The sequence below is a fragment of the Manacus candei genome, unplaced genomic scaffold (assembly GCF_025592945.1).
Source record: "Manacus candei isolate 608988 ecotype Guabito, Panama unplaced genomic scaffold, ASM2559294v1 h1tg000064l, whole genome shotgun sequence".
NCBI lineage: Eukaryota > Metazoa > Chordata > Aves > Passeriformes > Pipridae > Manacus > Manacus candei.
In genome coordinates this window covers 2,849,022-2,865,450 of record NW_026138112.1, presented here as the reverse complement: position 1 = coordinate 2,865,450, position 16,429 = coordinate 2,849,022, and the positions used below count along the sequence as shown (strand labels likewise).

Genomic DNA, 16,429 nt, shown 5'->3' with positions numbered 1-16,429 from the left:
TTTTTTCCTGGGTAAACTACCTTTTGGTAATTGTGGCTAAGAAAGGTAGTAAAGAAGCTATAATACAGTGATTACTTATAAGAATAAAATTAAAATCTCTTCTATTGTTTGAGTACCTATACTCTTATAAAACATTGCTATCCTCTGATAGTTTAGGGATCTCCCCCAAAACACATTCTTCAGTTTGTCCTGCAGGACTGTGAAATGTTAGCTTAAAGTCCCAACAGAGAAAAAATTAACCCTGGAAGCTGCTGAGCATCCAAAATTCCCGTTAGCTGCGACCTTCCCTGCTGTGTATTTCAGTGGAAAATAAAAGACTTATTTACTAACCTTAATTATCAGGAAAGAGTTTGCCTAAGATAGGCTGCAGATGGCACTTCTTTACAGAGATTGACGCAGGGGTCCTTGCAACTCACAAAAAGTTTGGTTTTCATGGATTCCATTTCTGTGTCAGTCTACAGAGGCAAAGCAAAGAAAACATTAGTCAGGAACTGTGTTCTCAGCAAAAGAGAGCTCAGAGGCTGAGAAACACCTCAGCCTCCTGTCCACAGCTCCTGCTGGAACCACACCAACGAGATTCCAAGGTTTGAAACAGTAATGGAGAATCAATGTCTATAAGATAATAATCACACAATTCCTATCTTTCTGTACAGTGGACACAAACTTAATTGTGCTCTATTTCTGTAGGCCACAAACACAAACCAAGCATCATCTACCAGACTGTCAGAAGAAGAGGCAGCTTTGCCAAGGCTCTGAATATCTCATCTCCACATCCTTATATCCATAGCCCAGAGAGAAACCTGGAACCTTTGTACTGGGAGGTTGTTGGTGTATCCAGTGATTCACTTCATGAATTCAGTGCACACAAAAGGTCTCTGAAAGGTCAGCCTTTCAGATCTGAAAAAGGTTGAATCTTCCTTTGTGTTAAAGCTTTCAAAGATAAGCAGGAGTAAGGCTCCTGATGTGATGGGTGAACGTGGCATGGACACAATGACACCTCTCCTTCTCACTCACAGCCAGCAATGTGCTTTGGGGGCTGCTCTCAGCAGCCTGAAAGGTCTGTTCAAGCAGGTTTAGGATTCCAACACTAGACAAATTGACAGATGATTTGATACATTGAGGAAATGTCTCTCCTCTTCCCTGTGAATCGAGATTTTAATGGGAGTGAGAAAACCAATTAATTTAAGTAGCATAACACAGTGACTCTGATCCATGCCTATAATGATTGCTCCCCTCTGGATTGAGCCTGATGACATTCAGCTTATCAGGAACATGTCTGTTCATACCTGAATAGGCAAAACAGGGAATGGACTGGGGCACAGATAGTTACAGACCAGTAACTGGTTCAAAATCCCACCCCAGACTGGGATGGAGCCCGAAGAGAATGTCCTGGCTCTGCCCTCCCACTGTGTAACTGCAGGGTTGACAGGGCACAGGGCAGGTAGATCCTCATGATCTAACAAAAATGAACACTTTCAGGACTAATTTTCTGATTAGTATCTCTACAGGACTAGGCAGAGGCTGCAATTGCTCTGTTGTCATTAGAAAATGGAACTGTAGCACAGAAAATTACAGAATTACTGCCACTTAGGCTGGTGTCTGACAAAACTGTGTGTATGTCTTCCTCCTGAGGAGAGCAAATGATAAAGCAAAAAGTAAAACAAACAAACTACAAAGAGAAAGATGCATCAGCATGCAAAGTGCCTCCCACTGAGGAACTCCTCTAATCTTTTCTCTGGCATCCCTCCAAACTTCTTGATAAAGCAAGCAGAGTTCTTTTTCAGGTGCTCTTCAGAAATGCTAATTTAAACAGTATCCTTTGTACAATTAATAAAAGACAAAACAAGAGAGAAATCTGCAGTTATTTTTCTTGCAGAAGGCCACATACTTTGTTAGTAAATTCTCTACCCTCCTTTTATGGTTTCTTAGCCATGTAAGATGAACTTGGAAAAGAGCTCATATTTGCAAGTGGACAAAATATAAGTTCAAAGGCTCTCAGCACAGTTTTCCTAAAATGGTTCTAATAATAGAAAGTGGCAGTTAGAGCAGGAGACAAGAGGATTGTTAACACCTTGTGTTCGATGCCACAAGTCCTTTTTCTGCAATCTTGATTAAGTGAGCAAAACTTGGGTCTAATTAGAAGATTTAGTCACAGAAGGAGGATAAAAATGTGGAAAACTAAAACATGGAATCAACTGAAGAGGAACTACTAAAAGGAAAAAAGATCCAAAGTCCAGTAAGTATGATGTAGGTAGAAGAAAAAAAATCAGTAGGAAAACAGGTGCCTTCCTAAAATGTTATCAGATAGAAAGCAAGGTCACTCTATTCTTATTCACTAAGAGGATCAGATTAAGAAATGTGAACAAAACCATGTATTTATCAAGAGACTAAAGAGATAACAAAAAGGAACACTTTCAGGACTCATTTTCTGATTAATATCTCTACAGAGGAGAAATATCAGAGGACATAAAAAGAAAGGTCTATATGCAGATAGACCAACAGAAGTGAAGCAAGGAAATTTATTCACTTCTTCAGCAAGTGATTAAATTATCTCTGTGTGATCACTAAAATCACTCAGCCCTGAAGCATCTCAGCAGTGCCACTGTTATGCAAACAACAGTCTCAGGACTGTGTTCTTCATACGGGATAGCCCAAGACAGCAAATAATTTAATTTATTTTTGTTTTATTAGGGTTTTATTAATTCTTAGAATTCAGGAGATTAATAGGGGAGGACTAATGGCAATAGATGGGTTTGAATTTCCACTGGCACTAAAAATGTTGAAGAGTAGATTAAAAATTACTCCCCAGAACCAGTGCAGACTGTCACCAGGTTTAGCCACCTGACAGTGGGGCAGATTGTTCCCCACAAGCAACTTCTTAATCGAGTAGCATTCTCATTAAAACAGAACTACAATTATTATCTCATAAATAATAGGCTAAGTAGCACTCATTATTTCTTATTCTCATGATCTAATCCATCACACTTTGTATATGTTAGAGGCTTGCTAATCCCTCTTGGGAGTTTCCTACTTTTCCCCTAAAACAATGTGTCCAGAAAAATATCTTTTAGAGATGGATACTAAGGGATGCTGATCTGCCAGTTCTGCTATAGCTACAACCAAATAATGGAAGGAATTATCCAGATGCATAAACATCATCACAACTCTCCCAAATATTGCTGCCACTTGTGTTTTAGAAATGCTTTAGGGAAAAGAGTATCTCCACTGCATAAAATGGAGTGAGCTGCTGATGCCCCTTCCACTGAAATAATTCTCCAGTTTTTCAGGTGCTCATGTTCTATTTCCTCAAAATCAGTGTAATCCCTGAGGAACAAGGGATAGCCTCAGCCCTTGTGGGTATGTTTTCATTGCCCTACAGCAACAAGCAGCGACAAATACATTATTATTATTTATTGTATCTGACAGGTTAATTTGATTAAAGAAATCTAAGTGGAGGAGGGAAAAGATCATAATCTGCTAATGTAATAGCCTAATAAAAATGTCCAATTTGCTCTACAGAGTCCCAGGGGCTCTTCAGTTAAGCCTATTGTTTGTACAGTGTTTGGCTGGAAAATTAAATGAGGACAAAATCTGAATAATACTGTACAAAACACAATATGAAGCTTCTTGAAAATGAGAGAAAACAGAAAACATTGTTGAAGAGAACCCAGGGGAAACATTCTTTAAGGAATCTGGGCTGAAAGAGATCATATTCATATTTGGCATAAACGCTCTTCGCTGTTGGAGAATAAATTGGTCAGAAAGGGAATAGTGAAACACAGGAACCTCTGGTCAGATAAAAGGGAAAAGAATTGCCTGCAAATCCCTACTTGGGGGAAGGAAAAACTAACAAACAAACAAAAAACCCCAACCAACAACAAAAAAGATCATACATGGATCACAGTTGGGAAAATACTGAGAGAATTGGAAATAACAAACATGAAGAGTGTAAAAAACATACTAATATTTTCTGAAAACAAAAAATATCGGTAAATTACCAGACACTTTTGTGCAGAGGTATCTCCCCCAGAATCAGTGTGAGGCAGTCTCTGGATAGATTTTGTTCGTTTCTAGGAAGTTGCACATATCTAGAAGGATTTATAAGTCACAGAGCTCCGAGATGAACAGTTTTATCCATTAGATGTGTTGTTCCAGTCGGTGGGACACTTGTTTACCAGTGCATGTGCTGTATTTCCGGGAGGTTTCCCCACGGGTGTCAGACCATGGGGACAAGAGCAGGGATGCCACTTGAAGGGTGTGGGTGTTTCTGGGACTGTGGCTGGGGCACAAGGTGGTCACTCACGTTCTGAGCTGAGTGTTTGCTGCCAGCAGCACATCAAAAACCCCCACTCCTTCCTTACAGGTGCTGGGAGCTCTGTGTCCTCACGTCGTGATGTAAGAGCTAAACAACACAGACAAACTGATAATTAAACATAAGACTCTTTACAAGAAGGAAACTCTTGCAAATGTCCACAGCTCTCGTTAAAACAAATCAGCTCTCCCAGTTCTGGCACTGCTAAATGCCCCCTGTCCAGGGGCTGCTGATGGTTCAGAGGTCACGTTTCAAACTGTGCTGGGGGCGCTTTGCATTTGAAGCGGGGCCTAAAGCAGAGGAGCAGGCAAGGAGCCATCAGCATTCCCAGAGTTATCACCACCTGCCCATCCTTGTTACAGGGGCACAGAGGGTGATTGCTGCCTAAGAATGCACAAGAGGGAAAATATTCAGGAATAAACTGCTTCAAAAGCTGCATCTTTCCTGTTATCTGTCAACTCCAAACCCCCAGGAGGCCCGACTAACTGGAAGAGCAGGTATTCCCCAAACCAGGTGCTCCCCAAACCACTACAGAACTAGGGAATACAGGGGATGAGAGTGGTACTCAGTTATGGATCCTCTCCATCAGAAGAAATGTTCTTCAGGAAGAAAACCTCCTGGAGCTGTTTTGTGCATTCCTGCCATCCCAGGATTAGCATAAAGCAACTAAAAAAGTCAGCATTGTAGCCCTCTTTCTTTCTCTTCAGTGGTGTCAGGCTCCTGCTCCAAGATTTGATACAAAATTATTGTTTCTACCAAACCCAGTCATTAGAGGAATATTTTTCATTCATCCAATCCACAGCACAATGTGTAGCTGCAATCCAGAATACACATTTACATTCATATAGCAAATTATTCAGCTCAACAATATTAAATGAAACACTGACACATCCATGTACAGGACAATGATACCAATACTGAAAGGAGGGGAGAGAAGCCTAATAGCACTTTTAGCAGCAGGACATATCAACCCCACCTATTTTTCAAGGAGTACTGCTAAAAGGAAAAGCTCCTGTGGGCTGGGAGAGCTGTTGACAGCCTGTTTAACTGTCAGGAAGTTCAGGGCCCAGCAGGATCTGTCATGGATACATGGAATAGGGCAGAACTACATCCAACTTGTTCAGCAGCTACGTTCACTCCAGTACTTACACCTGCAAGAATAATTCCTATGCTTTTCCCACACACAGTAACACAACAGTATGTAAAATCCATGTGTGCTCATCCATCAGGAACAAGGAACAGGGAATAAAGCTTTGGGTAGCCTAGCAGGTACTACAGAGTGTGAATGTGAAGGGGGTGGTAACTGGGCAAGAAGACAAACACTGATGACAGGTTCTCTGTCCCTGTGCACAGAGAGAAGGCTGAGCTCTGCACTGCCTGGACTTTCACAATCCTGCAGGTGTGGGACTGCTGTGATTCAGCTGCAGTTGCACAGTGCAGTACACTGTGTTTAAGAAGGGTGTGTAAAATTTGGAACATTTTTCAGCATCAGTTAAGAAGTTTCATATCATCAGGACATTCCTTATTGGAAACTGTGTTGAGGACTGTAAGACTTAGCTGTGTAGATCAGGGTTGCCCCAGGTAAGAATGCAGCTTCCATCTATCCAGACAGAGGGAATACATAACACTGGAATACAAGCTAACAATCTACTCTCAGAGATTAGTCCTGGAATAGCAAAAATCTCTTCAAACTCCTCAAATGTGGTCGATCCTCCTTTAAGCTCATGCAAAAGAAGTGTAAATGTTCTGGGGAGATCATGCAAAGATCACAGATAGAATGGGATAGTCACATTCCAGAATACTCCAGGTGCAGCCCAGAGGGACAGTTAAGAATCCGAACTTCCATTTGTGCTCACAGATAAAATCTGATCTGATTACTTTAGAGAGCAAGCAAACCACACATTTATTAAAAAAAAATTCGATGACCACACCAATTAGGCCCTTTCAGTTGTCAGAGAAGTAGCACTGTGTGTTTGTTGGAAAATTGTGGATTTGTAACTTGTTGGAATTCTTTCCAAATCCTGAAACGTTCATTTTTACATTATATTGCCACTTTGAGAAATCCTAAGAGATTTCCTACGTATCAGTGATAGGAGTTTCCATAAGAAAGCTGAGTCTCCAAACTAGGAAACACATGAAAAGCTGTTTTTACACCTTCATTCATTAGAAATGACCTCACTTGACTGAAATAGTATTTAAATTGTACTTTCTCCAAGGAGATCACAAGGGGCAGAGAATAGTAATCGTTCTTGTACAATCACAGGACACCAAAGTGATTTATGGTGGCTATTATTTTACTACTCGTTAATGATTCCTTAAGAGCCCAGACAATTGGCAATAATAGAAAGGAGACTCATTTTACCATGTAAGACTTTTCCTCATGATCAGAGGCTTCAGTGAATCCAGCACGGGGCCTCAGACCAGTCAGAACTGAGGTGACCCTTATGGGCAAATCACTGTTAAATAACATCCACCAGGACATCCTTGTTCAACATTCTGGGGACAGGAAGGGACAACCTTCACTGGCAGAGGTAACAACAGTAAAGCCAACTCCCTAAAGGTACAGGCAGGAACCTGCTACTAACACCTGTGCATCCTCAACAATGGGCCAAGAAACTTCCACATGGCTGGTGTCACCTCCCAGGTTGTGGTGGCAGGTTTTAAGTCCCAAACCACTTGAAAATAGAGCAGTGGCAGGCCCAGGTTTCAAGGCTTCCCTTCTCACTGCTCAGTGCCTGCTCCATGCTGGTTGCTGCTTTGCCAAATAAGCATTGGGGTCCCCATCAATAACAGAAGTCTTGTCTCTCCCATTCCAAAATCCTGGAATCCAAAAACTCATTCCAAATCCACAAACTGGTAGTTTCAGTGCATTTGCAGAACAATTCTGTACTTTGGACCAAGACACTGTTTAGATGGACAAGCTAAAGCTCTTCAGGCTTGATCTGCATGACTTGTCAGCATCTGAAAAACGACTGACAGTGTGTAGCATCCCACCCTAAAGGGTAAGGGAGCACCCAGCCCTTTCCATCTGTTCCACTGCCCCTTCTGCCCCTTTCTCTCTCCTAGATGTATTCTGTGGGGAGCAGCAAGGTGTATCCTGAGCAAAGGCTGCCTGCCTGCAGCTCTGCTGCCAGCTTCCAAAGGGAAAGAGTGGCCTGGAGAACAGTTCTTTGGCACTTCAGGCTGCTTTTTGCTGCAGCAAAAAGTGTTTGAATGGAGATCAAAAATGGGACAGGAGCCAGGCACTCACGAAGCACAAGTGTCCTCATGGTAGCTCAGTGGTTTTCCTGACACTGAACCTGGAAAAAGCTTATATCAAAGAATAAGTTTCTCCACAAACTTCCACACTATACAATTGTCCTGATTTCTTACTTTACAGAGGAAAACACATGGATATCAGGACACAGACAATTTGAGGACATCCTTTTGTACACCAACAGCACAAGTACTGCAATGGCAGCGTCTCTGTGAGGGTTGAGGGCACCCAGGGCTGCACCAGCAGAGCACAGGCAGCAGCCAGGGCAGGGAACTCTGCTCATCCCTGTGAGGCAGGACCTTGGACACTGTGTCCCACCTGGAGCCTTTCATCACCAAATGGATGCTGGTAAGAGAGAGAGCACAGTGAAGTGCTGCACCATGTGGCATGTGAGGAGAGGCTGAGGGACTGGGTGTGTTTAGCCTCAAGAAGAGAAGGTTTGGGAGAAGAAACCAACTGTCATCATTCAATACCTACAGGGCAGTTACACAGAGGACAGAGCCACTGTTCTCAGAAGTAACAGTGCAAGGGCAAGAAAGTGTGAGTGGATATACAAGGGACAAAATACAGTGTAAGTGCTTAAGCCCCGAAATAGGTTGCCTAGAAAGACAGAAATCTCTGTTCTTTGAGGTTTTCAAAATCTCATTGGAGCAATCTGATCTAACTTTGAAGGCAGCCCTGCCCTTCATGGTCTCTGGAGGCCCATTTCAAACTAAATTATGTTATCTGGAGATCTCTGACATGTTTCCTTTTCTTCAAAGTCCCCCTTGGTGCACAGGCTGTTTGACAAGCCCATCTCTGCATTCAGGTGTGCTGTCACAGCTCACAAATCAAGAGTTTTGACGCACGTTCTCACGATTACACCACTAAAAAAGTCAACAGTGTCATATACTCGTTTTTTACTAGTCACTCACTGCCAAATCCTTGAGGTTGTTATCAGGCAAAGTCCCATAAAACCCTGGAGAAAGCAGAGTGTACTTCAGTGCCACACTAAACAGAACAGAAACTGCACGTGAGCTGAAAGCACACTAGGGCTGTGGGGGCAAAGTCTGGGAGCTCCCAATCACTCTCTGGTTCCTACACAGACCTCTCAGGAGCTGCAGGGGAGGTGCCCAAATAAAGCCTGAGCAAAGCTGGCAATGGACTTCACCAAGTGACTGTAACTGGTTCATTACACTGAACTGTCAGGGATGACTTGGAGCCCGAGGCTCCATGTCCCAGGAGTGCACCAGCCCTACCCCACTACAGCAAATTCAGCACTTCTTTCAGACAGCAATGTTAATTGTCCTCTTTAACACAGAGAGGATGGTTCAAAATCAATGGAATGGATGAGAATAAAGGGCAAGAATGGACAGAGAATAAAGGGCAGGAATGGTCCTGACTTCCCTTCCACTCCTTGATCCCAAAGCTGAACACAGGTGACTGCAAGGTACAAACAATAACTCAGGTCAGCCTGACCTGACTGCCTGTGGCCCTGGACAGCACAGGAGTGTCAACTAACAGTTTAGACCTGCCAAAAATGGAGCCCCATTCACTTTCCTCCTCTTTTTTTTGTTTTTTTTGCTAGAAGTACTCCCGAGAATACAAGCACAGTGAAATTTTGACAAAAAGTGTCTGTGTAGCTGCAGTGGATTCTTCACAAGAAGTTTCCAGGTGCTTTGCAATATTAGTATGACAAAAAGTAACAAATCCAGTGTAATTCCTAAAGAAGAGAAGGATGAAGAAGAAGAAAACAGCTTCTAGATTGTTAAGAGCAAATTGAGATTGACCTAAACAAAAAAATACAAAATGCCATCTATAACCACATTTTGTGTTAAACTCATTGTGAGTTAGCTGGTTGTAATGGAATATTCATAACAGAAAATCCAGAGAAGTGAAATTTAAAATTACTAAGATATTAAAACTGAAGCCAGTGGAAAATACTTCATCATTTCCTTTTCCCGCTCCTAATTTTTATTTTCATATTCCAAACAGACCTCTTGGAAAATGTAGGCCTGATCTTTCTCTGCTTGGCAAAGGCTTGCCTTTACTGTGATTCACAGTAACACCAGTAGGATAAACAGGTGTTCAGTGGATGATCAACACAAGAGAAGAAAACAAAGCCTGCCCTGCATTCCCATTACTGTGGCACACTTAGAGCTCAGTGAACTGCAATCCCTTGTTTCCCATTCTCATTTCCCAGTTGTGTCATTCCCATTAGATGGAGACTGCAAGGCTATTTCATGTTGGGTTCGTGGCACTAATGGAGAAAGGAGATGTTAATAGCTAAAATTTGGGTTTTATGAATTATGTTCCTAGGGCTTAATGGCTTATGTTTCCTTGGCAACAAACACATTATGTGCTTTTTAATAAGGTTTGCACATGAGCTGTGTACAGGACCAGGCCAGAGATCTTGGCTGATAAGGTTTCTGAAACATTATGGATTCAGGAGACTGGATCTACCCTTTGACAGAGTGAGGACCACACTGGAAGAAGAGCAAGAGCCTTCCCTAGTCTTTACAGAACTGCTCCAACTGCAGCCTCCCAGTTTCAGTATCTGTAAGGTTCAGGCTTTATTCATACAAAGACCATCCTCACTTATTTTACATCAGTAAATTTCATTAACTTCCTGGTTATCTACTTAAATATTCTACAACGAAAAAAAAGCAGGATGATATTCCAGAAATTAAATTTGTCCAGTAAGGCTGCACTGTGGCTTACCCTGAAGAAATCCTGGAGAAAAAAGAAAAAGCTTATTTTATATTTTTCTACGGAACAACTTGTTACAGGAAACAGGTTGCAGTCTTTTTAAGAACTTCAGCATGCTTTGGGAAACCTTCTCAAGATCACAAGAGGGTGTCCCACATCCACAGAAAAGAAATCCTAAACTACACGAACTACAATGATGAAAAAACAGATTTCTGATGAATATGCACAGTCACAGGTGACTCCTGTGACTGAAGTCAGCACAGATCATGACGGTGCCACTCTGAGGTGCCTTTAACATTCTGGTTTACTACAAATATCAAAGCTCTGTGCACAACTCTGAAAAGGTTTTACTGATGGGAGATGAAGGCTGCTGGTCACAAAAGGATGTGGATTTTACCTCTTGAACAGACACTGACCAGAAACACTCACTGTTTGTACTGTTTGGAAAATACTGATAAACAAATCACTTCACTAACTGGGCAGTGACTCCGTGTATTTCTAGACTTTCAGCTTGAATGAAAGTGAAAGGCAGAGAATTCCCCTTTTTTATCATACACAATCCAATGCCTTCTGATTGTGTTACAGATTCCAGAAAAGCCTCGTTCTACAAAGAGTTCACCTCACTCAAAGATGTTCACACCAAGTTTGGGTTTCCACACAATCACTGTTTGTTCACCCACACAAAATGAAGGGTTTTTTATCAAAAGGATATTTGAATACTCTGTGGAACAAGGCATGCATTTGGAAAGAAAGAAGCATGGAAGAACTGTGCAACTCCCCAGAAAACTAAACTTATGGTTATAAAGAAGAAAAAACTAGCAAACAAACCTTGTGCCAACACTGGTCTTCAGCAGGGACTGAAGGTGGGAAATGATGCTGAAAAGGTCCTTTTTTTTTTTTTTTTTGCTTATCATGTCCATAGAAACAAGAAACATAATTAACACCATGTAAATCACTGCTGGCTCCAATCTTCCTACCACTGTAAAAACAGCAACAGGCAAAAGGGAGTGGAACACTGAACCTCTAACACAAAGTGCCAGGTAATTAACTTGTTTATATCCTTACACTCTGATGCAATTAGTAAAGAGCACAACCCCGTGATCCATAAGCACCTGAAAACATTTACTGACACTCATCCATGCAGTCCTCAGAGTTAAGGGAGGCTGACAACCATTGGCATCAGGACCAAAAATATCAGGAAAGAGAGCTCTGCAGAGTTAGAAGTAGCTTCTGCATCTCCCCTGCCAGCCTCACACACACAATAACCAGATCCCACTAACTAAGGTGAAGTTAAGCCTGACTTAACAGCCAGCTTAGACAGACTCCTGAGCTTCTGAGTTCCCCCATGAGTCAGGGGGAGGACAGGAACAGAAGGGTGTTAATGAGCTGCTGCGTGGTGAGAGTCAGGCTTATCCTACCAGTGCTGCCTCTAGAGCTTCTATGGAAAGCAAGCAGATGGAATTTCCAGGGCTCCAAAATCTACAACATGAGCAGAGAAACCCTAATGCAGTTCTAAAGACATCCGCTAGCACGACATGGAGAGGCATGAAAATAAAAATGAAGTTGTTTTTTGTGCTATAAAACTGCAGAGGTTCTCTGGGTCCTGCTGAACACAGCTCACTGACAGTCCTGAAATGTTCCTCAGAGGAGATAGCACAGATCCTTTCTTTCCCCTCCACGTTTGTCTTTAGGGTTTTGATTTATGTTCCAGAAACTCATCTCTTCCCATTGTTATCAGCCTTCATCTGTTTGGTTTGTTTATCTAAAGCAGTCAGAACCATCAAAAAGAAAAAATTCCAAACCTAGAAAAGGAGTGCTCCATTGTTCCATCTGAACCAACAGACACAATGAAAGGATTATTAAACATGTGGAAACAGGATCTAATTGACAGAGAGGAAGAAAGAAGGTGGAAGTAGCACCAAAGCATACAATGGAACAATTAGTATGAGACACATGTCTACAAATCAGATTGAACAGAACTGCTATTAAGAGATAAGGTGTGCATTGAACCACTACAGGTGGCACAGGGAAGAAAAGAAGACAGCAAAACTCATACATCAGGCAAGCTTGTGTAAGCAGAGAACCCTCTTTTGTTTCCTGTCCTCTCATCACATCAGGCTCAGTCAGTGCAACCAGGACTCCCTGACTTCTATTGCACCAAGCTGAGCATCACTGAACATCAAGAATGTTAAAATGAAATGCCCCTGTTTGCTACTTCCCAAGATGTAATGGAATGACATTGAAAACCAACACCATACAACAGAGCATCACCAACCTGCCAGAGCTCAGGGAATGTTTGGCAAACACTCTTAGGCACATGCTGGGGTTTTCGGCGTGTTGTCCTGTGCAGGGCCAGCAGTTGGACTTGATGATCCTTGTGGGTCCCCTCCAGCTCAGGATATTCTGTGAGCACAAAAGTGTGGAGGAGGCAACTTCCATAAAGCTTGTAAACTGGGACATCAGCCACAGTCTCACCAGTGAGTGTTGCCATCACTGCATCATTCAACCATTGGAAATAAATCATTATTCCCAGTTTAACAAAGCTTCCAAGGCACAGCAACTTTCTGCTTCAGCCCAGAACAGCTCTTTGCCCTGTCAGTGACACAAGGGGTGAGGCAGTCACCAACCACCAGCTGCAGGGCCATTCTCCAGGAACTCAGAAGTAAATCGATTGCCATGACTCAACTGCTCCAATCAATACTCACCCCTCCTCCTGTACACACACAGACACTTTTCTTCCTTTAAAATAAACAACATTATCTCCAAATTTAAGGAGCATTACTGTGCTTAACATGGTACAAGTATGTTTTTCAGGGGAAAACATTTTTAGCCTATTACTTTATCCAATGAAAAACTTGTTGTCAGTTCTTGTGAATCTGATCACAGACAACTGTGGTTCAACCATTTTGTATTCATTCTCTTCACCTGCTGGGAAACTGGTTCTGAAATTTTATGTCAATTTATGATTTGAATCACATTTATCAACATAACAACCCAACACCTCTGTGTTTACAATCATAAGTGAAAGATGTAAGAAAACATCATTTCCCTGGGATTTGGCTCTGTCCAAAGTTACATCACATAAGAGGCAATTAAGGCCACTTTAAATAGATTCCTAATGAAAATTAAATATTGTCAATTAGCTAAATACTAAATTATTAATAACTTTCTGAGAAAACATTTTGAAGCAGTAAGAGCAGGTCCATTAACAAGGGCAATAAGTAGCTCCACCTCAGTTCAAAGGTAGCAAAAAGCAATTAAAGTCCCTGGTGCACAACGTGCAGGTGTGAGATCCAGCCTGCTCAGGTACGTGAGCCATAAAGATCCTGAGGGCCAAACCTCTCCAGGGATGAAAGTACCCACATCAGCACTGGAATGTGCTCCTGCAGGGGCATCCTGGGAAGGGCACTTCTTCTGCCTTTATTTGCCTATATAACAATGACAGCCTGGGGTTTTTAAACTTCAAGAAAATCCTCTTTATTAAATTACAGCTTCAGATCTTGCTGCTCCTGCCAATGAAGTAACAACACAAGGACAGCAATAACTGCCCAAGGTTTTCCCTCTAGGCTCTACATGACTTCTTAAACTGCACATGCACCCAAAGATAGCTGCTGAGGAAAACATGAGTTATTGGTCTCCACTAACTCTAGATTTTGGACACAGGCCGTAGTGTTCCCACCATTCCCGGATTCCTTTCCCACATTCTCAACACCCAGAGCACAATATATGCTGCCTAGGAGTACTGAGCTGTTTATTTTCAGAAAAGCACATAACCAACCACCCACACAGGGGTTCAATTTACCAACAAAACACAAAGTGTCATCAGTGAAAGACACCCTGAACTATTTTTCCTTGGCAGTAGAAGAACAAATGCAAATCTGTATTTCCTACTACTCTCATCATTTTAAAAACACTAAGCCACTAAAATCCATCCCTGCTGGTGTTTGGACATTGTTCCAGCTCCCTGCCTTAAACCAAAGGGCACTTGGGGTGGATCCTGCCCAGTGAAGTCCAAAACCCAAGCACCTGCCCTGCCAAGCCCAGGCAATTTGCAGGAGTTGGAGCTGATGTGTTCTGGCAGTTGGTTTTGAAGGCCATGTCAGGCACAACAGATGACACTTATCACAGTGAAATAATGATCCCAAAGGCCACAGGGCTGCAGAGATTGCAGGTGGGCAGGGCAAGGTGTTCTGACTTTCTGTCCTTTTTGTCCTTTACTGAATTCATTTAAATAATTTAAATAATTTATTTAAATAAATAAATATAGCTCATTATGTTGTCTTCATACAGGATTATATTATTTAAAAAATCCACATAGTTTGTATGAATGCCTCTAAAATTATTCTTTTAGTACCTCTAGTCTTATATGTAAGCTTATAACTTTCATATATACTTCAAAATTTACTTCATTTTTAAATTTAAAATTTATATGTTATAAGCATGTTTTATTTATTTGTAATGCCACTGTATCAAGTCCAAAGGTGCTCTGATATTATTACTTTTAACAACACTGTCATAAATAACAGTAGCACAGAACAAATCCTATTTATTCTCTGTAAATTTTATGGTTTGGGTGTTTTTTTTTTTATTTCTACGGTTTTCCTACAAAACCTAATAAGAACAAAAAATAATACAAGGATAGAGCAACCATTTTATGGTGTCATTTCACATTATTGGATTTGCAGGAAAGAATGAGACAATTGCTCATTAAAGGGAGAAAGGTGGGCTGGGAAGTACTCTGTTAGCTGGGCTTGGCTACGTGTCTCTACACACAAGTTTGTTCCAGAGTTCTCAAGTTTACTGCAAACAAGTGAATTTCAAAACTCAAAAATCCACTCCAGGAGTGCAGATCCTGACGGACCGTGGCCGTGCCAGGAACACTGAGTGAACTTTCCAGTCCCAATAATAAAATACACCCTGTGCCAAGGGACACCTGCCCCCTTCTGTTTGACCACCAAGTTCTCCAGCCCCTGCAGGCTCTTCCTGAGAGCACTAGTGTGGGTCACGAGTCACAAAACAGCCCACTAGGAAGGTGTTTGTAGAATCTGTACTTTAATTTATATTACTACTGTGTGAGATACTGTATTTTAGAATAAAACATAAGAGTATTGATTCCAGGTAGGTAGAGAGTGACATCTTTCAAATGCAAAGCTACAGAGCACGTGAAAGCATTTTCTGTTAGCTACTTAATATCACAGAGGAATTGTTTCTGTCAGAGTAATTAATGCTCACTAAATCTTTGGGGGTTAATTAACAGGATTTTTTTGTCTCTCCCAGTACAGTAAAGACTGAACACTGTGTGAACAAAGTTCTCCAGCAGATGGAAGCACCAGTCAGCAAAAGCAGAGCTCCCCCAGCTCCCAGCACAGGAGCTGCCTCCTCTACTGCTTACGAAACTTCTCCATGCACAGACCCCAAGGGGCTGACACTGCTGGAAAACAAGTCTATAATCCTGTACCAGTGTGAGACCTCCAGTATTGCCCTGGCACAGCATATAATTATTATTTAAGTATCTACAGAAACCTGATGTGAGTGAGAGATCAGAGGCAGGGAAAGCTGCCTCAAATACAAATCATGAACATGTGAATTTCCAGTAAAATTTACCAAAACTCCATCAGCTCTAACAACCTTTTCCCACACCTCCCTGACAGCCAAACACAGCCCAGCTTCTTGCTTTCTTTCTCATCTTTTACCAATAAATGTGATCCAAACATGAATGTTTAAAATTTACTTAAATGCAATAACCTTAAGGTCCAGGAACAGCGCTGAAATCAAACAAACCCAAGTTCAGGAGTCACTCTGAAGCTCAGTTAACAGGAAAAGTAACACAAGTGGCCATTAAGTAGGATTAGATATCCCTTCAATCATGAACTCAACAGTATCCCAGACTAGTAATTCCAAGGCTGTTCCAGTCCATTAAAGCCATGGCTACTGACACATATTTTACAGGGATGCAAGTCACCATGACCAGAACAGCCTGATCTGCAAAGCCCTCCATTGCACGTTGATTAACTATACACTGCTATTAAACTAGAATTTAAGAACTCACACACAGGTCTGAAACACAGCCCATCTGACAGGTCTCACCTGACTGCTGGGAGCTCCCAACACTCACTGGCTGCTGCTTTCCACCTCCAAGAGCTGTTTTGTTCCTTGCCATCTGATCAGGAGGA

The 16,429-nt window shown here is 41.9% G+C and overlaps 1 protein-coding gene across 3 annotated transcripts in view; it reads right to left on the bottom strand.

Annotated features, from left to right (window-relative positions):
- The window catches only part of SLC5A1 (solute carrier family 5 member 1), a 39,962-nt gene extending 27,088 nt beyond the window's left edge, over positions 1–12,874 (bottom strand). The window contains exons 1-2 of one of the 3 annotated variants that reach the window (XM_051805346.1): positions 12,532–12,874; positions 331–455 (exon numbers count right to left, since the gene is read on the bottom strand). Coding sequence is in view for 1 of the 3 variants with exons in the window: in XM_051805344.1 (XP_051661304.1) it covers positions 12,532–12,780 (249 nt within the window). In the remaining 2 variants the exon portion in view is untranslated. Of the gene's footprint in view, positions 1–330; positions 456–11,084; positions 11,520–12,531 lie in introns of those variants that run through there. The other 2 variants (XM_051805347.1, XM_051805344.1) reach the window with 2 other exon arrangements.
- Between the last annotated feature and the right edge of the window lie 3,555 nt (positions 12,875–16,429).